This window comes from Ursus maritimus, unplaced genomic scaffold, assembly GCF_017311325.1.
Source record: "Ursus maritimus isolate PB19 unplaced genomic scaffold, ASM1731132v1 scaffold_6, whole genome shotgun sequence".
Taxonomy (NCBI): Eukaryota; Metazoa; Chordata; class Mammalia; order Carnivora; family Ursidae; genus Ursus; species Ursus maritimus.
This window is the reverse complement of record NW_024426774.1, coordinates 31,202,832-31,230,627: the sequence shown is the minus strand read 5'-3', so window position 1 is coordinate 31,230,627 and position 27,796 is coordinate 31,202,832. Positions and strand designations below refer to the sequence as shown.

At 43.9% G+C, this 27,796-nt stretch overlaps 1 protein-coding gene across 1 annotated transcript in view; it reads right to left on the bottom strand.

Annotated features, from left to right (window-relative positions):
• Positions 1-6,885: 6,885 nt before the first annotated feature.
• The window catches only part of TMEM178A (transmembrane protein 178A), a 47,043-nt gene continuing 26,132 nt past the window's right edge, over positions 6,886-27,796 (bottom strand). The window contains exons 2-4 of the mRNA XM_040623138.1: positions 19,703-19,816; positions 17,256-17,393; positions 6,886-7,638 (exon numbers count right to left, since the gene is read on the bottom strand). Of these exons, the coding sequence (XP_040479072.1) occupies positions 7,397-7,638; positions 17,256-17,393; positions 19,703-19,816 (494 nt within the window). The 3' untranslated portion in view covers positions 6,886-7,396. The remainder of the gene's footprint in view (positions 7,639-17,255; positions 17,394-19,702; positions 19,817-27,796) is intronic.

Sequence of the window (27,796 nt, the reverse complement as noted above, 5' to 3'; positions counted from 1 at the left end):
ATAAATGAACTTAAAAAAACTGCAGAGCAGTCACTTCCAAGGGGAACCACAAAACCATGGGGGAATGTTTATCTATCTAGATGCATATAATCCGGGGAAATAAGCTCAGATATGGTTAGAGAGGCACGACTGGTGTTTGTGCTGGGTCTCGGGTAGGATGTGGATGGTGTGTGGGAAAGTGGAAAGAATCACGACTTTGGAGTGAAGAGGCCAGAATCCAAATCTTGGCTCTGCCACTTAGTGTCTTAGGGACAGGTTATTTAACCTCTGTGAGCCTTAGTTTCTCCATCCATAAAGTAGGGGCAATAACAACAAGATAGATTTCATAAAGAGCATGGCTGGGCACTGAGGAAAGGCTGAGTCAGTCCTACTGTAGCATCTCATTGACACCAGGAGATGGGACTGGAGGGGATTCTGAGAATCAGAACTTTCTTTTCCACTTCTTATTTATATCTAACATTTACAAGGATGTAGGAGCCCTCCGAACCGACAGGAATGGGACTCCAGCACCATCCTTTTGGAATCAAGTGCTTGAAAGAGAGAGGTGGTTTTTTGAGCCCCAACAGAGTCCAGAAATAATAAAAGCTTTGGGAGAAATGAGAAAACCTCAATGATCTCTGCAGTTTTCTGGGTTCCTTTGTGCTCCTATGCTTAACCGTGCCAACCAGCGTGATGAGACGGGATGTGCTTTACGTGTGTGGAATGAGTTTGAAGCCCCCCAAAGCCACCGCTGAGTAAAGTTCAGGCACATTTCTAAAGCAAGGATTTATGTGCATGTCACAGCCAACCTGATTGACAGGTGAAGCCACGAGGATAGAAATGAAAGGTGCTATACGGTTTAAGAACCGAACGCGCTGATCTTGACATCTGGCTGTGATTCTGAGGTACCCTACTGGGTTCTGTGAAGGTAGTCAAAGGAGTCCCAGGCCCTTCTTGTCCAGATCTATCTAGTGGATCCTCCATGAACCTGTTCTAGCAAGGCTTCCACGTACTTTCCAGAATTCCCAGACGATGTCACTCCACATCTATGCTGATATTGAGGGAATTTACCGCTGAGGTCCTGTGTGGATTGAGGACATTTCCTAAGAGCCTGAGGCTACAGTTCATCCATCCTCACAACCCACACTCAGGGCAGTGACGTCATCAGAGTCCTGGTCGTCCAAACTGAGCAGATCTCGGGTAGTGGTCCGTGCATCTTGTGAATGTTGGCAATGCCAGCCTTAAGACATAATAGGAACTTAACAAAAGTAGGCCAACAGTCTCTCGGGTGTGATCTGAGCTGAGGAGGCCAGTGGGTGACATCTGTCGCTTCCATTAACTCACAATCACTACATGCTTTCCCCTTGTGGCTGGACCGAAATCTTCACAGTCACCACTAATTGACAAAATTCACACTCAAACTGAATAGTGAGGCTGGCATAGGCAGCTTCTGGAGAACAACCAGAATTTAAAGAGGATGAAGCTGGCAGTTGGGGCAATTAGGGAGAAGGTGCACTGTGGTCATTGGACCCTATTCTCACCTATAGCTTTTCAGTCCTGGCTCTACTCAGTTAAGGATAACCACCATCCTACGTGACACTGGGTTTACCATGACACTTAGTATCTCCCCCCCTTTCAAATCCTTACCCCTTTTTTTGGTTGTTGTTGTTTTTTTTAAGATTTTATTTATTTATTTGAGAGAGAGAGAGAGAGAAGGCACAAGCAGGGGGAGTGGGAGAGGGAGAAGCAGACTCCCCACTGAGCAGGGAGACTGATGCAGGGCTCGACCCCAGGACCTTGGGATCACCACCCGAGCCAAAGGCACATGCTCAACCGACTGAACCATCCAGGCACACCCCCCCTTATCCCCTTTTGATACAAGAATCACAATTTCCTTAGTAAATAACCTGACTCTAAAAACTGTTTAGTTGTCATCCTTGATAATGTCCCTGTCGTTCCCCTCTCCATCTACTTTACCAGCAAGTCTTGTCAAGTCTATCTCTGAAATACACCCACCCTCTTGTCTCTATCTTCACAGCCACCTTCTTGGTCCAGGCCACCATCATGTCTCCTGGACTCCTGCCACACTCTTCTCTTCAACTGGCTTCTCCATCTCCACTGGCTTCTTCCAATCCATCTTCCATCCCCAGTGGCAACACTGACAGTTTAAAATGACAGATCACATCACTGTGCTGCCTTAAACACTCTCATTGCTTTCCACAGCCAGAGTAAAACACAGCCTCCTTAGGGAGGCCAACACAGCTCTGCCCTGTCTCTACAATCTCACCGCCTCCACTGCCCCCTTGTTCTCGCCTTTCCAGCCCCATGATCTTCTCTTAGTTCCTGTCTGCAGAGGGGCCCAAGCACAGCCCGACACAGCAGAGAGCAGGCAGTATTTTACCATACATGCTGATGGGGAGAAAAAACAGGAAATAAGAACAGAAAAGTATCTTATAGCCAAACAATTTGTTTTCCTTTTATGGAAGCTACAAGAAGATATATGCTAATAGGTATTAGAATAAGTTGAAATCTTGCTTTGAAGGTTGGCAAAATATAGGTTGTATAGGGGTGGGGAATATATTGACAGCCAAGTTCCCAGTGTCATGGTGTGCCCTGAGCATCTTCAAGCATTTGTGTTTGTCCTGCAGCAAGGACAATTTCCTCTCCTTCTAATCTAAGGACAGGGTCCTGGAGAAACTCGAATAATACAATTTAAAAAGGGCTCGTGGTCAGTATAGCTATTTGCATTCAAAGGAAGTCATGTTTGAAGCATTCCTTTCAGAATTCCAATTAGAGATTTAAAACATACCCGCACATAAATGGGAAAGCTTTAAATGGAGGTGTAGAACCATATTGAGGTTACTAACTTAATACTGTTTGAGCCATCAAATAAATGTTCCATAGTACTTAGTTCATAAAACATTTCAAGTTATGTCTGGGCTAGTTTGGGTTAACAGTCCCTTTAATTATTCTAACGAGGCTTACTTGCTTGCCAAGCTATATTCTCATTCCATTTAGTCTATTATACTACCATACATTTTTTGATGGGCTCCCTAGAATTGGTGCTAAGGGAGTCACTGCTGTCTGGGGAAGATGAAAGTTTATCTTTGTGATCTGAAGTCATGCATTTATTCTGCAAAGATTAATGAGCACCTACTATGTTCCTAGGCTGAGCCCTGGAAACAAAACCCAAGCAGGACAAGGTTTTTGCCCAGGTAGGTAGGGGTGAGCGAGTGATTAACATGCAGAGCGTAACCGGTGACAGGCAGGCTTCAGGAGGGTTGCATGGAAGCTGAGACACAAGGAAAATTCAGCTTGAGACAGGCCGAGTGGGAGTGGCAGTCCCCAGCAGGGAAAACAGCCTGAGCAAAGACGGAGACAGTGACCGGGTGGCATTAGCTTCCCAGGTGCACTGACCTTCACTGGGTAGCTTAGCTTAACCTTGTGCCTTCTGAGTCTCTAGATCCTAGATTCCTCCTCATCTTTAGCTCAGGTAACCTTAAAAGCCCAAGAACCTGGGCTCCTTAGCTCAGGTAATGAGGTCCACCTGTGCAGTTCACCTTGGTGGCTCTCAGTTGAAATTTCAAATGGGAAATCTTGGAGAGGTCACCCCCCCCAAGTTAATAATGTGTTTTTTATGGAACTGAAGATAGATTCAAATAAGAATGATATGAAGTGAAATGCACAGCCAATGAAAGTACAATTCAAAAGAAACTTATTTTAATAACTATTGAATTACTTTAATCCTGGACTTATGAAATCATTTGGGGCCTGAAAGGGTGACTTTAATTTTTACTTTCACTTTACCGCATTTTACTAGAATTTTACTTGTATTTTACTGCATTTTACTACCTGGGTATAAACTGTGTCTCGTTTGTGTTTTGTTTCCAGAAACTTCGTTCTCCTTCATTGATGTTTCCTAAGGGCCTGGAACAGTGCTTGGCACCTAGTAGGCAGGCACTCAATCAATATTTGTTGAAAGACATAGTGACTTTTATGAAGAAATTACATTCTGTGTAAATTCCCTACATCGTGGACTGTTGACTATCAAGGGTCCATAGTACTCGAGTGAAAGAGGGATTAGGGTTCCCTCAGAGTGGGCTGCAATAGTTCTAACATTGCAAATAAACCAAGGACGACACTATTAAAGGAGGGGCATGTGGAGCTTATGATTGTCTCATCAAGGCTTTGGATAAAGCTCTCTTTTTTGGTATATGTTGTCTATATATGGCAGATGGACATGACTCTTAGTCTACAATCCCCAGTATTCTGTAAATCCATTTTCTAGCCCTACCTTGCAGGAATGGGGGGAAATTGGCCCCCATTCATTATTGGGGACATTCTCATACAGTTGTGCCAATATCCCTGAGCCTTCCAAGGGTCAGACTGGCTACAACTGAGAAGCTCATTGTTCAAAGGCCTCAGTTTCCCTGGACACCCCACACAGCCATCCACTCTGTGGTCCTGATACCTTTAGGGAGTGTGCTGCCCAGCTAATCACGTGGTTGCCGTAATTTTCTCTTTCGGTCTCTGGGATGCCCTGGAGCACTTTTAGCCCCCAACCTCAGTCCTCAGCCTATCCTCCCTTCTGGATCCACTGCTTTCCTCACTTCGATGAGCTCAACCACCTCTGCTTTCTGTCCTACAGAAAAATCCCCAAGGCAAAGAAATCCAGTGTTGGTATGGCATGCAGGTAGAAGTGGGACAGAGAGAGCTTCAGAAGAACAAACAGATTGCCTCAGTAAATTATTCTGCTCCACGCACTACTGAGTGGCCATTTCCATCATCCTTCATTCATAAGCCAATGAAGAAAACACCCCTTAAAGAAGCCCCTGGACTGGGAACCCAATGCCTGACTTTGGCTACATTTGCTCACACTTCCATGACAGTAGCTAGAAAGCAAGGGACGTTGGGCACATCACTCCTTTCTCTGAGCTCACTTTGGCTGGAAGGCATTGAGGCTCTGTTTTCGCCAGCACACGTTTGAATGTAACTGAACTTGCCTGGCTTCTGGGCATCTTTCTGGTGTGTGAACCCTTCAACCTTCTGTCACTCCGAGGCTTTCTTCCATTCTCACCTCAAATCCCTAGGAAACTTCTCAGAAACTTCAAAAGTCACTCACTCAGACACTGCTTTGGTGGTTGGAATATAAATGTTGAAGAGTCTTGACATCTTCTACGGGGATCTTTAAACAAGACTTCAAAGAAACAGCTCTCCTGCTTCGAGAATTTCCCACATAAGTAATAAGTGAAAATAATTCCTCTTTCTACATGTCTCTGATCTCGTCCAGAGGGATGGGTTTATTAAACAGGCCTGAGAGATTGCTGGGGAATCTCTCCACACGTCTTAGGAGCTTGTGTGGTCACCGGAATCATTGAGCCTCTCTGAAAAGGCTCACGTGACAATGTGTGGACACTGTCATTTGCAAGTCAGGCTTTATTTGTGGGGGAGGGGTGCAGGAAGGGGAGGATTATCACTACCGTTATCCTTTCCCAAGCGCCAAATCAGTTTTTATAATAAAGTAAAAGTGTACCTTTTACAGAATTAAAATCTGAAACGATGTCTCACTTCTGGGGGGGCATCTTCCCTTATTCTACAGAGCACCTTAGTGCACCGAGTGTGTGGGGAACAGGATAATGTTGGAGCTAAAAGGAAAAACTTGGAAGTTAGCTGGTGCCGGACCCGTCTATCTAAACATAAGCAAACACAATGGAAGGATTTTAACTTTTGTCCTATACCCCGACAGAGGACAAGGATTGAGAAAAAAGGAAGCAAATGTTCCAGGCTGATTCTCAGCTTCCTTATCATAAAAATGGAATCATTGTACCTGTCTCATAGAGCTTTCGAGAAGGTCACATGAACTCATACCTGGAAAGAAATCATAGCCCAGTTACTGGCACACAGTAAGTGCTAAATAAATGTTAACAGCTGAGATTACTGCGGCTCTGACCCCGAACAGTGGCTCTCAATCCCAGCTGCATGTAAGAACTTTCTTTCTTTTTTTTTTTTAAGATTTTTTATTTATTTATTCGACAGAGACAGCCAGCGAGAGAGGGAACACAAGCAGGGGGAGTTGGAGAGGAAGAAGCAGGCTCCCAGTGGAGGAGCCTGATGTGGGGCTCGATCCCAAAGCACTGGGATCACGCCCTGAGCCGAAGGCAGATGCTTAACAACTGCGCCACCCAGGTGCCCCAAGAACTTTCTAGGATACTATTTCAAAAACACTCAAGCCTGGGCCCAGCTGCAGACACTGAGTCAACTGACCTGAGGAGGGGGGCCCGGTTTATGTGCGGTTGAGGAATTCACCAGGCGATTCTTCATGTGCTGCCCAAATTGAAACCCACTGGCCCAGGAGATCCAGGGACGAAGGAGAGACCATGTACCCTCAGCACTAGCCTACTACCAAGCAGATGGGAAAGGAAGGGAGAGAAGAAAACTTGAAGTACCAAGATAAGGTTTTCAAAAGAAGTTTGAAAATGACATCTTTTGTCAACAGCAGGTTAATGACCAACCTAACTGAAATGAAGCCATTAGTAAGGCTTCATAAGAGTCTTACGAAGACAATAGAGCCTCCCTCTGTCCACATGGCTAAGGAGACCCATGGCCACGGCTGAAAGAAGACACACCCAGGTTAACAAGAGGGCAGTCATTTAATGCAGAAATCCAGTTAACAGAAAGAGACAGAGGTTAAACAACAGGTAAGACATGGAACGATACTGCATAGTGTCACGGATTAGTTCTTACACGGTTGGTCTGTTTTCCTTAGGATTCAGATTCCAGTACGAAGACAGAGAAGAGATTTCAATTTAAAAATAAATAAATAAATAAATAAATAAACAAACAAACAAATAAATAAATAAACAAAAAAAAGGCAACAGAAGGGGAATCTTCCTGCAACAAGGAACATCCACAAAGAATGCACAGATGTTTGGTGCGGACACAAGACACCAGTAGGACAAGTTCCAAAGATACTGCATTAAAATTTCACAAGCATGGGACAATGACGAGAAAATTATACTCGCTTTGTTATGAATCCTTTTGCAAATAGAAATGACTCTCAGGTAATTGTTATATACAAACTTTCTGAAATAAATGGCAATCATACAAATTTTCCCACTGCAATTTCCTCTTTTTTTCTAAACCTAGAGGTGCCCCACGGCACTGCTCCCCATGTCTCACAGTCAAAGCAGAAATAGTCATTAAAGCACTTGAATCCACAGTAGTCTTGTCCGGAGAAAGGTATGGAGGTTTCGCATGATTTTCTATCAGTCATCCAGAAAGGGCTGGCAGGCAACAGGTTGGAATGTAAAAAGACCATTTTGTGCTTGGGATCCCGACTTGAATTCCACTCTGTTCCTCTCAGGAGCCGTCCGCACCGTTGGACGGGCCACCGAGCTGTGAACTTGAGCGTGGACAGTCAGACCGTGGAGTCCCTGCCAGACTTTAGATGTGCAATCTTGGTCCGGCTAATAAAGGGATAAGCAATGCAGAGACCTCCGGCTGCCACAATAAAGCCCAGGCTGCACCAGGCGCAGAAGATAGACCAGCTGTAGCCGTGCTCCACATCAGCAGGCAGGCTGTAAATCAGCTTCGGGAGCCGGTTCAAATCATAGGAGATGCTGGCCGCGTACGTGCAGAGGGAAATGGTGCAAAATATCCCTGCAAATATTGCAAAGAGAAAGGAATGATTGGTTACAGTGTGGCCTGCTACGAGGCACGTGCCAGACAGGCCTTTATGAAAATCAGGTCAACTGATGAGCCGGTCACTCCAAATTAGTCAAGGATCTGTAATTCTTGCCCTGGAATTAACTTGCATTCATTCAACAAACATTGGCAAAACCTTTATGTGTCAGACCGTACACAAGGCGTTGGAGGTATACGAGTGAAGAACACGGGAGAAAATTCTGATAACTTGAATTATTCAGGATTATCTTGCTGGGATGGTATGTATATTTGAATTTATTTTTCGTTTTGGTTCTTAAAACAACAAAATAAAAAATCTCACTATTTTTAAGGAAAAGATCTTCTAGAATCACTCACACCTAATACAAAACAGTCTTCATTTCCCCTTGTTCTATACCTGATTTGACACATTTTTATAGAGTTGCAAGCATCATACAATGTCTGTTTTCCTTTTCAGTTACCATTATCGTTAGTACTTATCATGTTCCCTGTAAATATTATTTTAAATGAATTTTTCATGTGCTAAATTATATTTTAAGGTACAGAGCATGGCACATACTAGGGCCTCAACAAATCGTGGGTTTTTTCAATGAATGAATAAAAGCTTTTATTTTTTTTAATTTTTATGTATTTATTTGAGAGAGGGAGAGCATGAACGGTGGGGAGAGATAGAGGGAAAAGCGGACTCCTCACTGAGCAGGGAGCCTGACATGGGACTCAATCCCAGGACTCCGGATCATGACCTGAGCCGAAGGCAGACGCTTCACTGACTGAGCCACCCAGGCGCTCCAATAAAAACTTTTAAATGATACAAATTAAATCCAGGATGTGGGAATTGACATAAAATAGCTGAGTAAGGGGATCATATACTTCAACCATTCAGAATCTAGGAGACGATTTGGGTGACGTAAAGCGGACAGACCCCCAACTTTACTTTTCCATACCAACACATGTAGGTATAATTAATTGTCCTTCCAGAACACTAAAATCAGGACTCGGATAAAAATTCCCCAAACACAGTACTTTAAGTACTTAAGTGACGCTCCAGGGGGATAGATGCTTCTAGTCCACCCCAGTGGACCCCTAAGGATGCTCCTTCGGGATGGGCAGGGGATCAGAATGAGGCCGTTGCAGGAGATGGGTAATGAAAACAGAAACGAACACCCAGTGAAGTGTTGGAATGTCCAGTTTGTTCCAAATTCTGTGCATCTCTCCTTCATACTTTGGGTTAGCCCGCCATGCAATGGAGGTTGCAACTATGGGCTGGAAAATTGCTTTGGGGATATATCGAGCATCTCCATAGGTAACAGAGACACAGATTTGGGGACTAAAAAGAGAGGGCCAGAAGTAACAGTTTTCCCCTGATCCTTTTACTAGAGCTCTGGGGATCAGAAACACTAGCAGAAAAACCAAACTCAGAGCAGGGAGCAATTGGGAGGAAATCGAGATGACCTCAACGCTATTTTTAAGCTCCACAATTCTGCCTGCCCTCAAATCACATAAGGGCATATTGCCTGAACCCTTTCCCAAATGTGCATTTAGAAAAGAAACGTTTCAAATTAAAAGGACACTTCATCTGCCATAATTTGATATTTCCTACCCTTTGTCTAAATCTGTTTTTGAAATCTAAAGTGATTCTGTTTTTCCAAAAAGGATAAAATCTTATCTGCTGACTTCCTGCTCCAGATTATTATGGCAAACATATCACTTTGAGTTCTCCAAAGATTGTGATGGAAATAATTCTTTCATAAAGGAATGGACTTGTCAAAAAATACTCCTCTGCTTTTTTCAAACTTTGCGAAGAGCAAATGTTCCTACATTTACATGACTGTTTTCACTGGCACCACAACAACGACAATGTTTATACATAACAAGGTCTTTCTAAAGAATGCTGGTAATAGAACAATAAGACAGAAAAAATTGATCTCTGGAGTATCAACAGGTAAAATACAATAATAGAACAATGACCCGATCACAGAAAAAACAAGTCTATTCTACATCTATGTCTGCACAGAGCTGAATGCGTTTTAAAAGCAAGGCTTTTATGAGTAATGTAGTTTTAATGACCTCTGAAAACTTGAGTTCAAACTAAGACTTTTAAGCATCCTTTGATGTCCAAATGCATTGGGCTGAGATGCAGGAAATGTGTATTCTGGTCCCCAGATCTACTGCTAATCACTGTGCGACCTTGAAATTACCTAACCTCTCTGAGTCTTAGTTTCTTCATGGGGGGGGGGGGAAGGGGGGGGACTAGGGTCAAATTCCTGTGATTCTGTTATTCCAAAATAAGGCATGGAGCAAGAATATTGCCCCACCCCACCCTACCCCCAGAAAGAAGAAGAAGAAAGCGTGTATATACTATACGCGTTCCCTTTGATTTTATACTAAATGTTGATTTTGTTAGCACCTCTCCCCCGCCAGCTCCATAAAGTTGCTTTTGGTAAAATGAATTTGAGCAGAACACCACCAGGGCACATGGAATAGAAAAGGATTATAAGAAATAAGCTAACTTGAGGACTTAACCGGAAGGATGATTTTCTCTGCCCTCGGTGTCATGAATGATTGTGCCTTCTGTCTGTGGACCTCAGGGACACTGTGCATGATGTCACTGATAGACATTTCTGTCTCTGATGGAGTCGCTGGAACCTAAAGCGGATCAGCAGCCCACCATGAGCGGAAGTTGGGCGCTCATGTCATGCTTTCTGCTACTGACGTCACGCTTAGACCCATCTGCCCCACAAACCTGATCCCTCCTTTATCTTATTTGTATCACTTATTTGTATTTATTTTATGGTGGTATAATGGTTGCTCTGTGCCACTGAAGTTCTTTTTGGAAGACAGCACTTGTCAAACCTTGACAAAAACCTGCCTTATTTTCTGTTGCCTTTACTCAACTCACTGTGCTTCAGGTTGACGGGGACGGTTACTAGGAGCCCACAAACAGGCCCCCATCCCCCCTGCCCCCATTCCACAGATGCTCGCACGGGGGTGCCCTTCGGTGACATTTTTAATTCTTCCAAAACGCTTTTGAAGTTGTTTGGAGAAAGAGGAAAGTGACTAACAAAAAAGCACATGCAAGAGTTCCTCTTTGTTAGACCCTCCCATGCCTCAGAGAGTTCGCGAAGAGGGCTGCCACAGCTATTGTTTGTGGAACGGGCAGGCCTGTGTCTGATTATTACCAGGAAACATACTGACAGGAGAGAAGCATTGTCTCCAACTTGCCCAACAAGATTTTGTAAAAAGAGGCCTAACTGACTCAAGGTATTTTAAAAAGGGAAAAAGGAATCCTCACTTCAAAGACACCAAGCGTGGTTTGAATGAGGAAAACATCTTTGTTGGAGCTGGATTATTAGTCTCAGGTCGATGCCAACTGCGGAATTCTATTGCAGCTCCATATGCACATCTCACAGTGCTCACGTGTTTGCTCGGGCTGCCGTCACAAGGCACCAGAACCGTAGGTGGCTGAAACAACAGAAATTTTCTCATGGTTCTGGAGGCTAAAGGCTGAGATCAAGCTACAGGCAGGGCTGCTTTCTTCCCAGGCCTCTCTCCCTGGCTTATAGATGGCAGTCTTCTACTTGTCTCTTCACAATGTCTTCCCTCTGTAATTATGCCCAAATGTCCTCTTCTCATAAGGACACTGGTCATATTGAAGGATTAGGGCCTACCCTAATGACCTCATTGTACCTTAATCACCTCTTTAAAGACCCTATCTCCAAAGACAGTCACATTGTGAGGTACTGGGGGTTAGAATGTCAAGCACAGGAATTTGGGGAGGGACACAATTCAGCCCATGACATCGTATATGTGTGTAGTCAATGTAGGAAGCGTATTTCTATTTCTTTTATAGGTCTTGGCAAGATTTTACTATTTTAAATGTTATTTAATCAGTTCTTTGGCAATTAGTTCTCAAGCATCTACCACATCCCACCCCAGTTCTGATCATCTTAGAGGTTGGTTTAATGAGTCCTCGTTGGTCACAGCCATGATCGGTTTGACGTCGCTGTGATCAGGACCCCAGATGTTCTTTCCGTCCCACTTTCCAGCACTCATCTCAGGGCAAGGTAGTAGACACCCCCTAGACTAAAGTTCCACACAGCTCCTAATAGTGCTGAGCACATGGAGCCAACAAAACCTGCCGAACAAAACTGAGTTCTACAACACATGGAGTTCTACCAACCTAAGGACCGGGTCATCCCAAATTACCCCATGTAGGGCTTACCCAGGGAGCAAGTTATCGCAGATAACGCTGCACGTTCGTCAGCAGCAATCCAGTTGATTCAAGGTATGGGTTGGGGTACAGAAAGATAAATGAGGTACCACCCCTGCACTCAAAAAGTTCAAAATCTAACGGTCCTTCCTGAAGATCCAGGAGGAGAGAGGTCGCCTCGCCTCCATTCTTCTCCTAGGCTCTCCTTCCCTTCCCCTCGCTCCCTGACCAGCCAGGAGTGCCCTGCGGCTACCACTGACACTCTTCAGCCGAGCTGGAATCCCCGGCTGGGTCGTGGTTATTGCCAGCAGCATCTTCAAAAGAGTGAAGACTTACTGGTTCTGAAAAGCCCTGCATGCAAATGCTTTTCTTATAATATATTAAAAAGCTTTCTACCAATATTCTTAATTAAAAGATACAAGGATACAGCAGAATTATAGGGTTGGAAGGGATCTTTTCGGATCAGGATGGAAGTAAATTTATGCAGCCATCTACACATCATCAACCCAATTTCCTTCCCCGAACTCCTCGAGGTGCCTGTGGCCAGCTGGCGAGCTGTAATGAGGGTAACTGGGCCCACTCTTCTGACCGTCCTCCTTTGATGTGCTTAACAGTGTGAAAGGAGTGGGAGCTGCCTCACGCCGGTCAGCCTGCTTCATAAATAACGCCGCTGCAACACCCAAAGGCATAAACATTGATTTTTTTTCTTTTTCACTCCTTCAAACGATGGCCTGCCCATCATCCCGGTCTCTTTGCTCTTCCAGCAAAAATGCCTCATGCTACCTTCACACAGATTACTCAAAAAGCCATTCCTAAGTCGTCTTTCCTAAATGAGTGGGCAAGAAACAGACAAAACTTCAAAAAATTAAATAGAAGATCCACAATTCGCAATTAGTAAATCCAAAAACCATCCCATCTTTTCCTGCAAGATGGCAGCAATCTTATGTAATGCAAACCCTGACCTGATGTGACATGAGGCTATTTATAGCCCTTACTGATCCTGCTTAGTGTGAATATTCATATGTTTTGCTGCAGAAATGTTAATGGATTTGATTTCAGACCCCGCTGAGGGTGTTAGATAATATAAGATCTATGCACCGTATTTACCTTTCTAAAATAAAACTTAAAAATCCTGAATTCCAAATCACACCTGGCTCCCAATGTTTCAACTCAGGCACTAAGGACCTGTGGTTTTAGGTCACAATCAATGGATAACCTAGATAATTCCATGTATCTACTGTAGTGGCTTTTTTGTTTTTTTGGTTTTGTTCTTTGTTTCATTTTCGTTTTTGTTGTTTTTTTTTTTTTTTTTTTAATGCGTTGAAGCAAAGGAAGGGATAACTGACTTTGGATGTTGACTGTTCCTGAGCTTTGCTGGGCAGCCTGGGGCCTGTCACCTTTCTGTCTGCTGTCACAACACTCACTGGACAGCCCTGCCTGTGAAGGAGAATGGATCCAGTGGGCAGTGAGGCCCCCATCAAGGGAGGCCCAAGCTTTTTTTCCTTTTTTTTTTTAAAGATTTTATTTATTTATTCGACAGGATAGAGACAGCCAGCGAGAGAGGGAACACAAGCAGGGGGAGTGGGAGAGGAAGAAGCAGGCTCCCAGCGGAGGAGCCTGATGTGGGGCTCGATCCCATAACGCCGGGATCACGCCCTGAGCGGAAGGCAGACGCCTAACCGTTGTGTCACCCAGGCGCCCCGGGAGGCCCAAGCTTTAACCAATTTTTGAGATTCCCAGTATTTTAAAAGATAATAAAACAACAGCAACAGTGACATAAACATTATATTTTAAAACGCTTGCGTTGAATAAATGAACACTTTCCAATCTTTGTATGCATAACTGAAATTCTAATCATTATGATTATATCACCATGGCCATCTAAAAGAATCCATCATTGAGTGTTGATGGCAATAGGCTTTCGCAGCACCCCGAGAGCACAAGATGAGCTGGAAGGTGTCTTACTCCCTCAGCCCTCCGCCCGTGCCTCTTTGTGCGTGCGGCACCTCAGAGGCCATGAAGTCCAAGGGCCACATCTGGGGTGCCTGGGGGTTGTGAGGCCTACCGCCGGTCCTGCTGGAAGGCCCTTTGAGAGGCCCCAGGGCAGAGGAAGGGGGCAAGCCCCGGCACTGCTGGGCCACATGTGGGTAATCAAGGGCTGTCTGCAAGCAGTAAGGCAGAAGGAGGAAGACTGTTTCAAAGTTTCCATTTTAACATCTCAAACTGTCACATCACTGATGCTCTTCATTGAAGGTTTGGCTAATAAGTTCAGGCGGAGAATGAAGATACCAACGCATTAGAAGCGGCTAAGTTTAGCCTCAGAAATCTGTGGGAGAGATGCTGACAAGGGCTGCTGAAGACGCTTCTGCTTAATTAAAATCAATTCTTTTAACCCTTCGTGGCTCCCCTCTGCGGCTCCCACACGGGAGCACCCTCCAGCCCATTTATCTCAGGCAATGGATTCCTGTAGTCACCCGGCATTTACAAAGGAAAGGGAAAGGCAGCATTTGAAACTGCAACAAATGAAACAAACCTCTCTCAACCCACCAGTCAGGGAGCGGAGGAGCACAACACAGCGTATCCACCCCTGCAAGAGCAAGCAGCTCTGCAATATTACGGGACACAACCGCGTGGAAGAACAGAGAAACAACACGGGAAAGCTAATGGTGAGATAGTGAATGGAAGCCCAGAAGACCAGTACTTTACATGGGATGTGGGTTGGGAACTCCTTCTTCTTCTTCTTCTTTTTTAAATGAGGCAACCTCATCAGTGAGATTTGGTCCAGAATAAGAAAAAACATTTAAACAACCTAATTTTTCCGGTGGTGGGATCCACAAGAGGATTTTGCCCTTTATTCCAAAAATGCTGGTTGGCCGACCGAAAGCAGAGAGAGCAAAACGTTAGTTTGTGTCTGTTCGTCCCTCAGGACGGATCGTCAAACGTCAGGTCAAACGTCAGGTCGGTAAGTTTGCGGGGGAGGGGAGTTGTTGGGGGGTTTTTGGTGGTTGTGGGGTTTGTGTTCTTGTGGCTCGTGTTTTGTTTGTCCTGTTTTTGTTTAACAGTTGCACAGGGACTTTTGATGATAAATCCTGAGGCTGCCGGAGTTACAGTCCGTGTGGGGATCCGAAATAAGGGCTGAGCAGGGAGCGGCGGAGCTGGCACAGGCCACCTGGCGGCTAAGTGCTCTCCATGCCCACGCAGGGCTCAACGACCACCCTCTTCTCATCTAAAAATAGAACGGCCCACAACCTTCTCTGGAACCCTCCCTAGCCCTGGCTTTTGTGGCCCAGTGATTTATTTTACTGCTAATAATTGTTTTATATCTAAGAGCATCCTAAATTATTTATGCATTACCCATATTAAAGTATGTTTTAAAACCATCACTAAGGCTTTCTTGTCTAAAGCTCCCCTCATTTTCCCGACAAAGGACGTGATGTGGGCCTTTCTAGGGTTGGGGGGAAGTGAATCTGCAGTTCTTTGATGTACACAGGGACACGAGTCAGAAAAATGGGGGCTCAGCTAATAGGGGGAGGGAAGAAAATGGACAAGATTTTTAATGACCATTATGTCCCAGCAGAGGCTTAAAGGAATCTTCTGGGCAGACAGGCCTGTCTGCTTCTTTGCTACCCTGACCCATTTGGGTTTTACGTGAGGCACCCAATAGGTAGTCTGGAGGGTTCAAATTCTCCTCCAAAACCTCAGGAACTGGAATTTTAGCCTCCCTGTGCTACAGTCCTAGTGTATTCACCAAAATCCGGAACGCTTAAGTTAGTTTTCTGCTCAGACTCTTCCGGGGCCGTGTGATTTCCAAATGCTCTGTCAGGGTGCTCACAACGATGACCCTTATTACTCACAGAGAGAAAGGGGCCCATGGCAGTTAGAAGGAAGGGTCTCTGCCTGTGACTTGGGTAACTCAGGCTTCAGATCAGCTGCCCAGAAAGCAAAGCACCACCTATCTGTCAACCCTGAAAGACAGGCAGACAGAAAATGGCGTCAGCCGATGAAGAGGTCCTGCTGCCTCCGGTTAAAGCGGGCACGAGTCAGTGGCCATCAAGTGAGAAGTGCTGGCAAACCCAGTCTTGGTCACTTGAAAAACTGAACTCCAGAGAAGTAGAAATAGGCTTGTTCAGAAATAGCTACATATCCAAAGTCATATTAGCTCTGATGCTGAGTGTGCCTGTGAAACTCTTCATCTGACATTCACTAATCACTAATACATTATTTGTGTGTGTGTGTGAAGGAGCAGAAGGAAAAAAGATTTCTTCCCTGTAGCCACTTCAGTGTCGGCTGTCAGCTCAGCTCCTGACTCCTTTTTAGACAAAAGTAGCCTTCAGTTGCTATCAAACAGACCACAGTCATGTCTCCACACACCACCCCCCTTCCAATCCCCTGCTTTAGGATCAAGTCCCTCCTCTGCTTAAAACCTGCTGGTGCCTGGGGCACCTGGGTGGCTAGGTGCGTTAAATGTCTGACTTCGGCTCAGGTCATGATCTCAACGTCCTGAGATCAAGCCCCAAGTCAAGCCCTGCTTGGGGCTCTGTGCTTAGCAGGGAGTCAGCTTGTCCCTCTGCCCCTCCCCCACTGCTCATTCTCTCTCTCTCTCTCTCTCAAATAAATAAATAAAATCTTTTAAAAAAACTGATGGCTTCCTAATTTACGCTTAGACTGAAATCCAAGCCACTGTCTGCATCTCCCCGCGCTCCAGCCACACTGGTCTTTTGTGACTCAAAATACACCCACCCATCCCCGACTGTAGGGCTTGGCTCGCCCAGCAGCACACTCCCAGCTGCCACCTGCTTTTCACAACTTAGCTGGGAAATCGCCCCCTCAGCAAGGTGTCCCTGAGCCTCCGATTCCACCTTGTTTGTTTTCCTCACAGCTTTTATTACTATCACAAGTTATTGTCACTGTCTCTCGATGATGAAAATGGAGAAGGATTTTTATCTGCCTCATTCATTGTGTCTCTAGTACTTAAAGTAGTGCCTGGTACATAGTGAGTCCTCAAAAACAATCTGTGGAGTGAAATGAATGCATGTTTTGTGTGTAAAAATGACCCCAAAGACACCATCACTAAGACAAGTACTTTGAGTTGACTGTCAGCCCAAGGGGTGGTTGTGCTGACCCCTCTCTCTCTGTCTCTCTCGTGGCGGGCTCCCGATATACAATGGCCAATGCTTGCCGAGTGTCCAGGCCAGGGCTAGGGCCAAGGTATGAACCAGAAACAGGAAAAACAGAGCTGGCTCATACGGAGATTAAACCCAACACATTCCCCCCCACCTTCTAACAGGCCACCGTGGAGAAACCAGGCCTATATTATGAACACTGTTGTTTTCTTCAAAGACCTTCCCTTCTGCCAGAGAGACGTCTGAGGTGTTCAGCATACCTGTCATGAGGAATAGGAGTCCGGCCACATGTTGGGTCAAGCTTTCCTCCCAGAAGAAACTGACCGTAGCCACGATGCAGCCGCAGAGCAGGACCGCCACCGCCATGCCCAGGAAGCCGGCGGTGATTCTTCTCAGGTCTACTCTCAAGACAGAAACAGTCGAAATGGGAAGCAGAAACAGCAGAGTTACTGAAAACTAGAGAACGAAGAGCTTTGTGTGCATTGTAAACACTAGTCGGTGGCACGGGCAGTCTTGGGGTCTGCAGGCTTGGGGTGCTTTAGGGAAGTCTCTCCCCAGGTCTTCCACCAGAGGACAGATAGGGTCAGAGTCTGCCTTCTCTGCATGCATGTAGAAGTTTGTACCACACAGAAAGCGGAGCAGAGGACAATGCCCAGGTCAACGTGGGTAACAGATAGCAAGTTACTTAGGAAAAGGAGAGTGAGGTAGAGATGAGAAATGTCTTCACTTTCCTTAAAAGAGTAATGGGTGCCAATTGTTTTATTTGTCTTTGTCACAAAGACACAAACGTGATCCCAAGGCCAGAAGTCCAGTCCCTCCCCACCTCCGAGGCAAAACCAAGACATGGACCAAAGACATGGATCCGGACATATTTTCGCTCTGATCACCATCCTAGTGCAGCATGCTGACTGCTCACCCTCTGCTATTTTCCTTCCTCTATGTCCTTCCTTCTCTCCTTTATTTTTAACAAATCGAATTTTAAAAATTGTTAGCTAAATGTCTATGATCCTTCTTAAAATAGTAGTAGATCCCAAGGGTAGATCGACTGCCCCAGAGGCCCGTCAACAGCTCTGGGCCCACATGGACAGTTTCTTTCTTTTAAAGGGGTTTCTCATTTCCAGCTCAGAACATCTAAATGAAACTGCCTAGAAGAGGAAGTATAGACACTTCAGGCCAAGGGCCAGGGGCGGTGATCATTTAAAGGGGCTGAGTTTAATGTTAAGGGGATAAGTCATTTTGCAACATCCACATCTGAACAGAGGAAATGTCGTAATAGGTCAGCCATTGTTGTCTCAACTTCCTAAATTCCCTATGGTTGAAGTAGTAATTCTATTGTCTACGACCATTAAAAGCCACAAAGTTCAGATATAATCTACATGGGATTTGCATTAGTACCACCCATGTTAAGTTTATCTGGTAAATGTGACTTTCTTGGAAAGAGCTACGCATGCAAATGCTGGAAGTGTCTTTCTGCAAGAACCTCAAAAAACATAAAGAGAACACTCAAGTACTGGCTTGAGTACAGTCTTGCTATGCAACAGCAAGCCACAGACTCCTCGAGTTGAGAGGTGAGATTCTTTCTCAGACTCCTATGTTGATCTTTTCTCACCGGACTTAAAACCAGTGACTACGGGGCTTTCTGGACTGTTGATTAAGCCAAAGAACTCTAAACACTCATAAAGAATTCAGACGTAAGAACACTTAGATAAAACTCTAACTCAGATCTGCTGAGAAATGCTTGTTAAGATCAGCCAACAAGAAAGAATTTTCAGGAAGTCATAGCATTAAGAAATAAAGCACATGTCAGCCAATGACTTTCCGAGTCCTCAGTCTGCCAATCCGAATATGTATAGCGTGAGACCAGGACTACAGGAGCACCATAAGAGTTTCCATATATCTGGTTCGATATTTAAAACAGTCTCTTGATCGGCAGAGATTGCCTCACAAAATGAGATTCTGCTTGGTTTTCTGCAGTGGCTTTGGTCACCAAACAAGATCCCTAAAGTCCTTACTGCTTATTTCACTGGAAACATGACAATGTTGGCCTCTGACTAGGGTCTAGCTTTTTGCTTTCCTGAGTCATCTATCACCAGGCAGCATGAATCAACAACTTTCAGGTAAATATCAGCCCACTTTAGTGTCACACTGCATGATCCTTTCTAGATGTTCGCATTTTCCTGACAGTGAAAAAGAGCAGTTCCCATCGTCAAGATATCCTCTGATGACAGACATCCTCTGAGAAAATTACAACATACACTCATAAAGATATTTTAGCAGAAATACCAAGGCCTGAGGTAGACGTGGTAGCTAAAATGAATATTGTATAAACAAAACAAAACTGAGAGTACCTAAGCTATAATCCCCTTGGTTTACTAAGACAAGTCACAGAGCAGGTCCGTGCACCTGATGACTTGGTAAAGAAAAGACGCAGGAGGCCATTTGCGGACAGATGCCACCAGGGCAGAAACACACGCTGCCCTGTCTCACGAAGCCTCAGGCCTGATTTTCACACATTCCGTCTGTAAACAAGTTGTGACGGCAGCACACTGAAATGACTCTCAGAGTCTCTGACCCAGCTGCATGGGGCCCACAGGCCCACCAATGCTCAGCACAGCATCTCTCGGTTCAAACCCAAGAGGGCTGGTAGGAATACTTTTTGTTCAGAAAGACACCATTTCCTCTCTGACCCTTTCCCAGAAATACTCACGAAGCAGGTGCCATTCATCTTGCTGAATTGTCTTGGTTAAATTGAAAGGAATGTTTCGTAAGCGGATTGGCTGGGAAAAGTGGTACTTGATAGCCGTGCATCTCTGTGCAATACCTTGAAGGGAATAAGAAATGCGATTTACGAGTCTGGGCATTTGTAACACGATTCTGGGGACCAATGGCGGAGTAATGCGTCCCGAGCTAGGTTGAGTGGGGGAAGGGATCAGAATCTCTTGAGGACTCTCAGTCATACAGGCAAGTCGGAGCAGGAAACACCTAAAACATGAAATGATTTTTTAAATCATGTTTCACTTCTGGATGTGTTAAAGTCGATAAGGATCTAAACTCTCCTAATTGTTTTTCAACACTGACTTTGTATTAACGAAACACAAAACTCCACGAAGAGAAATGGCCTGAACGTATACAGATGGTTGGGGGAAATCAATTTAAAATTTTAAGTTAACCCAGATAAATTACATGTGCCTGAACTTGATCCAATCTCAAACTCTCAAACGGGTTGCATCAAAAAGTTCATCAGGAAGTGTATTATTTGGAAACCAGAAGACATCATTCCATAAAGACAAGCTTCTAGTTGATGGTTTAGGTGGTGATTCAGTCACCAGACAAACCTCAATAGCCTATGTAACCCCAGGGCAGCTGATGTATTTCCTTAATACGAATTTTACTGACCTAAATTCTGGGCCCCAAGAGAAACAGTAATATTAAGGGTGGAGAGGGGGGGGAAAGAAAAATAAAAATAGAGAGGAAAAAGGAAAAAACTCTCCCTACGTTTTCTGGTTGCATGGCCAGCCCTAGGTGCAATATTTTGAAATGGGCAAGTATACCCATTGCTTTATCTGGTACCTTCTCTTACTCTCCCTCCCAACCTATGCTTTTATTGCATAAATAAATATGGGCTTATTTGTCCCCTGAAATCTTCTGAGTCCCATGATTCAGCCTGAATCCTATGATAACCCTGGCAGCAGTTAAAAAAAAAAGTCCTCATGAACGTAAATAAACCTCTAATTGATAGAATTTGATGAACTATAGAAATAAAGTGAATTTTTTTAGAAATCAGGCATTGAAAGGGGGGAAACTAATATTTGAGCACAGTCTGTATCATGAGCCCATCTCTGACGTGAAGGCACCTAGAAGATCATCTTCCCTAAAGAGTTTCTCACACAGTAGTGCCCATTAAGAATCAATGGGGAGCTAGTTAAAAACATAGATTCCTGGATGGACCCACCCAAAGATATTCTAAATCAAAAGATTTGGGATGGAGCCAGGAAGCTGAACTTTAACAAACATCCCAAGTAATTCTGAGGCAGGCAGTCCTTGAATCTCACTTTGAGAAACTCTGCCCAAAACTCTCTCTGCTTCTGGGAAGCTTTTTTATTTTTTTCCTTATGAAAGCAGATTCCCCCAACATTCAAAGCACTTTTGTTTTACTCTGTTTTTTTTCCAACATGAGCCCATGGCAGTGGTTATGCGGTCTAAGGCATATGAGTTAGGTATTTACGTATATGTTAGGTGTTTATGAGACAGAAAACGCCTGTGCTTACAAAGAACAAACAATCTGGTATGAGAATAATAGCAGCTAACATGCTGCAAATGTATTAATGGCTTGCACTTGTGTTTTTCAAAACTGTCATTCCACTTGGTATTCATCTGCAGGCCGACCTTGAGGCTCCGTGTAAGCAGAGAGCGAAGGCTAAAGCGGAGCTGAAGACATGGCCGACATACACACAGAGCCCATCAGCAAAGACTGGGACTCACTAGTTCCAGGCAGCTAAGGACATTTTTGTCCATTAGCTTCACACAAAGCTAGTCCAGCAGAGACTTCGGGGGCCACATACGACAAAGAATACAGACTTTACAGAATTCATTAAAGAAAGACACTAAAAAACCAACAGCAACAACACAAAACAATAACAAATCCTGGGGAGGTGAAGAATCTAATTTCCAGAGTTGCTACATAATATTATTTTAAATACTCAGTTTTCAATAGAAAAGTACAAAACATACAAAGAAACAAGAACATGTGGCCCTTGCGTGAGGAAAAAAGCCAGTCAGTAGAAAGTATCACTGAAGAAACCCAGATGTTGGACTTATCTGACAAAGACTTTAAATCAGCTGTTTAAAATGTGTTCAGAGAAGTAAAGGAAATCATATTCAAAGAACTCCAGGCACGTATGAGAGTGATGTCTCATCAAACAGAGAGTATCAGTAAGTGATAGAAAGTATAAAAAGAGAAAAAACAAATAGAAATTCTGAACCTTAAAATAACAATAGCTGAAATGAAAAATCCACCAGAGGGGCAGAAGAAATAATCAGCAAACTTGATGATAGGTCAACTGAGATTATCCAGTCTGAAGAAAATGAGGAAAAAAGAGTGAAGAAAATAAACAGAGCTGCAGAGATCTGTGAGACGCCATCCATCATACCAACGTAAGTGTCATGGGAATCCCAGAAAGGAGGAAAGAGAAAAAGGGACAAAAAGAATATTTGAAGAAATAATTGTCAAATACTCCCCAAATGTGATGAAAAACATACATCCTCACATCAAGTCTGATGAACTACAAATAAGATACACTCACAGCAAGCCACACCCAGACACGTCATAATCAAACTCCTGAAAGCCGAAGAGAGAATTTTGAAAGAAGCAAGAAAAAAAGCAACTTATCACATAGAGGGGTTCCTCAAAAGAGTAGAAGATGATTTCTCATCAGAAACTATGAAAGTCAGAAGGGAGTGAGATGATGTTTTCAAAGCACCAAAAGAAAGATAATCAATGAGGAATTCTATATGCAGCAAGGTCAACCTTCGGAAATGAAGGAAAAATTGAGGTATTTCCAGTTCAACAAAAACTGAGAGAGTAAGTCATTAGTCACTAGTCCTGTCCAATAATGAAGACTAAAGGGGGTCCATCTGAATGAAATGAAAGGACAGTAACTGAATCCAATGAAAAAATAAAGAACATTTGTCAAGGCCATGACATGGGTAGACATAAAAAATGATATAAATGTATTGTTTGTGTTTTTCATAACTTTTTTCCTCCTCTCTGATTTAAAAGACACAAAGCATTAACCAATAATTATAAATCTGTGTTGAGGAACATACAATGTAATTTGTATGACAACTGTGTGAAGGACAGGAGATGGAATGGAGCTATAAAACAGCAAAGCTTTTATATACAAATGAAATTCAGTTGGTATTAACCCAAAATAGATTGTTATAAATTAAGATGTTAATTGTAACTCCCAGGGTAACAACTAAGAAAATAACAAAAAAATATAAATAGAAAATAAAACAAATGGGAATTTGAAAGGTTACTAGAAAACATTTATTTAACACAGAAGAAGACGGTAATGGAAGAATAGAGGAACATACAGAAAAAGCAAAATGGCAGATGTCCTCCCTTATGAGGAATTACATGAGAAAGAAAGGGAAGACTCACGTTCCTAAAATCAGGCATAAAACAGAGAACATTATAAATAACCTTATGGAAAGAAAAGGGAGTTTAAGAGAATACTATGAAAAAATATGCCAACAAATTATACAGATGAAATGGAAAATGTGTAGAATGCCACAAACTACCATAATTGGCTCAAGAAGAAATAGAAAATCTGAATAGAGCTATAATAGGTAGAGATTGAGTTAGTAAATAACTTATTAAAAAATCTTCCACTGATGGGGCACCTGGCTGGCTCAGTCAGTAGAGCATGCAACTCTGATCTAGGGGTTGTGAGTTCAAGCCCCACACTGGGTATAGAGATTACTTAAAAATAAAATCTTTAAAATTGAAATTTTCCAATGAAGAAAAGTCCAGGACCATATGTCTTCACTGGTGAATTTTACCAAATATTTTAAGAATTAACAATCTTTCACAAAATCTGCAAAAAAAAAAAAAAAAAGAATTCCCAAATCATGGTAGAAAGCCGGTATTACCCCCCCCATACAAAAACCAAAAACATCACAAGTAAAGAATAATTCAAAATATTCCTTATCAATAGGTATGCAAAAATCCTCAACAGACACTAGCAAACTGAAATCAGCAACATATAAAAAGAATGTACAATATGACCAAGTGGGATTGATGTCATGAGTACAAGATTGCTTCACCATGTGAAAATTAATTCATACAATAGAATAAGGCACAGAAACCACAAGCTCATCTCACAGACGCAGAAAAAGCTTTTGACAAAATCTGTTTGATACTCATCCACAGCCCTACAAACCAGATTGAGAAAAAAAAAGTATGATTCACTCATTAAGTAGGTAGGAAAATCTGAAGTTCAGAGACATTAAGCAACTAGCCTAAGGCCACAGTGCAAAGTAGTAACTGAGCTTTACTTTAACAGGTGTGCTGTTACCCGAAGTCTGTATACTACTCACACAGGAAATTTAGAAATCCTAATCTTTTAGAAGGGCATCTTAGTTCTGTGGGTGGTTAGAACTGGGGTTATTAAGCAAATGATCAATTTGAAGTGAAAAACACATTTTTTTTTCAGTTTAGTAACAACATGCACTCTTTTGGAAGCAAAGCTGACACCTAATTGAGGCTTCTGTCTATACAGTATCCACACCTTTCGATAATGTTATTGGGAGATTGGCTTGGCTCTGTGGCTGACTCAGTGACTTCATCCTCCCCGCATCTCACAGAAGCTGCTTACAGCTGGAAATGGGGCGCGGACCGGGGAGAAACTGTTCTCTGAGCGGCCGAGGGGCTGGCCCCATAACTTGCTCTGTGCTAGGGAAATGCATGGCTACTGTTACGTCACTGTGGACATTCTCAGGGCTCCTCTCCTTGGCCCCTTGCTGGGAACAGGCATGATCCGGGAGGAAGACAGCAGAAAGGAGGCAGGCAGCCGGCCAATGCTTGCTGGCTTCCCCGGGGGCATCTGGCATGTGCCAGGAGTGAGGTAAGCCGTGCACACGGAGCCAAATTACCTTTCCTTCCCCACTAGGCTCCCAGGCTAAATTTAAACTGCCAAGAGCTCTGAAAGGAGAGGAGAAAGGAGCGTGGAGCATGGCAAGGTCTGGACTGGACGGTAACAAGCAGTCCCCAGCAACCCCACAGACTGGGAGCCCAGTGGTAAGCCCAGAGCATCTCAGCTGAGTTGGCAAGAAAACAGGCTACAGCTCCTGGGCTCCGCTCCCTTGGAAGATGATGAGAGACTCCAGGCCGAATGAGGAGAGAAAGCGGGAGTGAAGGACAGAGCAGCAGCAATGTCAGAGGCCTGCGTTAGCTGTGGGATGTCCTGGTTCTTAAGGGCTCGTTCGCTGCCCTAGCAAAAAGTCGGAGAGATTCAAAGGGGCGAGTATTTTATTAAGGCCTGGCTTCCTACAACATACACTTGAAACTGACAAAATGCGACTTGACAAAAATCACACAGAAAAAGACCTGGAGTTGCTTGACAGCTCGCCCAAGACAAATGAGATCCTTTGGATGAAATGACAAGCGTATGCGTATACGAGGATGGCGGGTAGACATAACTCCATGCGATGTTAGGTTAAAGAGTGATACTGTGAAAATCCACAAGGAGGCATTAGATTCAAATTTTTTCAAAGCCATGCATGCAAACTTTGAAATTAACTGGCTTTCTGGGTAGAGGGAGCAATGAATCTGGCTCCCTGAAAAGGAACACAAAAAGCATGAGCTCATAGCACCAGATGGCATCACACAATGGGGGGAAGAAACATGCAGAGGGTTGAAAAGAACAAGTTGTGATCTATATTTAGTGATTAATTAGCTTCTTAAAGGGCCAAGTAGAGCCACGTTAATGATGATATAAACCACGGAAGAAGATACATAAATATACTGCACAGAGGTCAGGAATAGGTCTTATGGTCTGGTGAATTTCTATGGTTTCTGGTGCTCAGATGAATAGAATTCTAAGCTAAGTTACAGAAACCCATACTCTAGGTTAAATGAGGGAGAAACGCGAGAAACAGAAGCTGCTTTAAAAAGTCACTGTGTACCAGTCAATGACGAGGCAATATGTGTGGTGGCTAAAGGCCTTGCAGTCAGACAGACTTGGATTTGAATCCTGTGTGACTTTTGGCAAACCACTTAACCTCTCTGAGCCTCTATTCCCTCATCTGTAAAAGAGGGGAAAGAATGGCAGATATTTGATTCTGTTATTGTGAGGAATGAAAGAGGTCATTCAAGGACTTAGCGTGGGATGCAGCCAGTCAAAGCACTCAATAAATGTCAGCGTTTGGTTATGAAACATCTCTTGGCTTCTGCTCACATCCACCATACAGAGCTATTGCCACATGCTAGGAGTCTGTATCCTAAATGTGCATCGCAGATTAACCCAAGTGGACAGAGAGAAACAGACCCATGCAACGGCTGCCTGAACAGGGGTCTAACCAAGGGCTCTCATGTGTCCTCTCCACTCACGCTCAGGGCAAGACTCCAATCACTTCACTCCTGAACAGTTGGCCAACTGGTCTCCTTGCCACTGTTCTCTCCACCCTCCAACCCACCCTCATGCCACTGTTGGATAAATCTGTGTGAAGATCTGGAGCCGCTGGAGGCTTGGTTGCCCATCTGTAACGCAGACTATGAAAACCTGTAAGATTTTTGCTATATCCACCTACCGTTTACAGTATCATGCACTTAATATGCTTCTTTAAATTGATTACTCTAAGTGGGACACAGCTTTACTTCCCATAAAGTAATTATGTATTTATTGTAGAATTATGTATTTATTTAAAAATAAAGCACCCGGCACAGAGTAAATGCCGCGTAGCTGTTTATTAGATAGCTTTAACGCTGTGCCGAGGTACCAACTTCCACACTTGGGCAAAGAGAAGATGAGAAAATCTCTGGTGGTCCCTGAGAGCAATAAAGCCTGAGGTTTCCAACATCTGGCTCTGTCTTGCCTCTATCCAAGAACATACCATTGGCTTCCCTGTAATCAGACCCAGGTTCTAGACTCCTGTCATTTATCTCTGCTCCCCCAGCTCACTTGCGCTTACAGCAACTGGTCCCCAGGGCTGTCCCCACCCCTCCCAGGCATGTACCTTGGCAGGGTAGTGCCCATTTCTTTCTAGAGCTATATGGCCATCACCTCAGAACAACCCCAGACATCCTAAGCAGCACCCCTCCCCCATCAACCCGGTTCAGTGCCTTCATTCAAAATCCCTTCCAGAAGGAACACAGCAGCCTGTGCAGCTCACTCCTTTCTCTGGCTTTGTTGTGACGTCAGAGGCTGAGCCCCCCAATCTGGCTCTTGATTACTCAGTCTTGGCCATTTCCTAATAGATCAGAAACCCTGCATCTCTCTGAGTGTCCCAAGTTCCTTAAGAGTGGAGGCTGTGACTTCTTTCTGGGTCCCTGACGTTTAAGAGCTCTGGCAGCCACAGTTGCTGACAACAGCAGTATAATTGTTGCTTCAGGTTCTCCAGCAGATGAAAGGGTCAGTGAACAGTCTGCATTGTTTCCTAAAACAGTTCAAAGACAACTTAGAATTCCATAACTGGTCCATGGGCCGAAAAATAAAGGACTCTTTCCCACCAGCTTTGCCTGCACACATCTCAGTCTGAAAGGAAAGATCCAACATGGGGTCACAGGGCAGGGTGGCTGCCATATTGCCATCAGAGAGATTTAATTTCACTGGAAATCAGGTGCAAAGTGGACAAAAGAAAATATTTTCCACGTCACCTCCTTTAAGGAGTATGAACAGCCCTCGCTTAGATAACTAAGCAGGTATAGTGAGTTTAGGGGCCTAACGCTGACTTTTAAGCCTCAAATGGCCAAAACCAGTCCTGAAGTCAAGCCCCAAGTGCAAACCCATCATCAGGTCTCCAGAATTGAGAGGAGACAGGTACAAAATTAGTGATGGGAGAGTGGCATTGTCTGGTAGAAATATAGAGAATTTACAAGTCATATAGAGAATTTTAAATTTTCTCATAGCCATGCTACAAATATAAATAGGTAAGATTAATTATCTTATATTTTAATTTAACATACAATCAATATTTTGAAAATTATTGGATTTTTTTACGTTTATTTTTTTAGTAATTTCTACACCCGATATGGGGCTTGAACCCACCACCCCAAGATCAAGAGTCCCACACTCTTCCG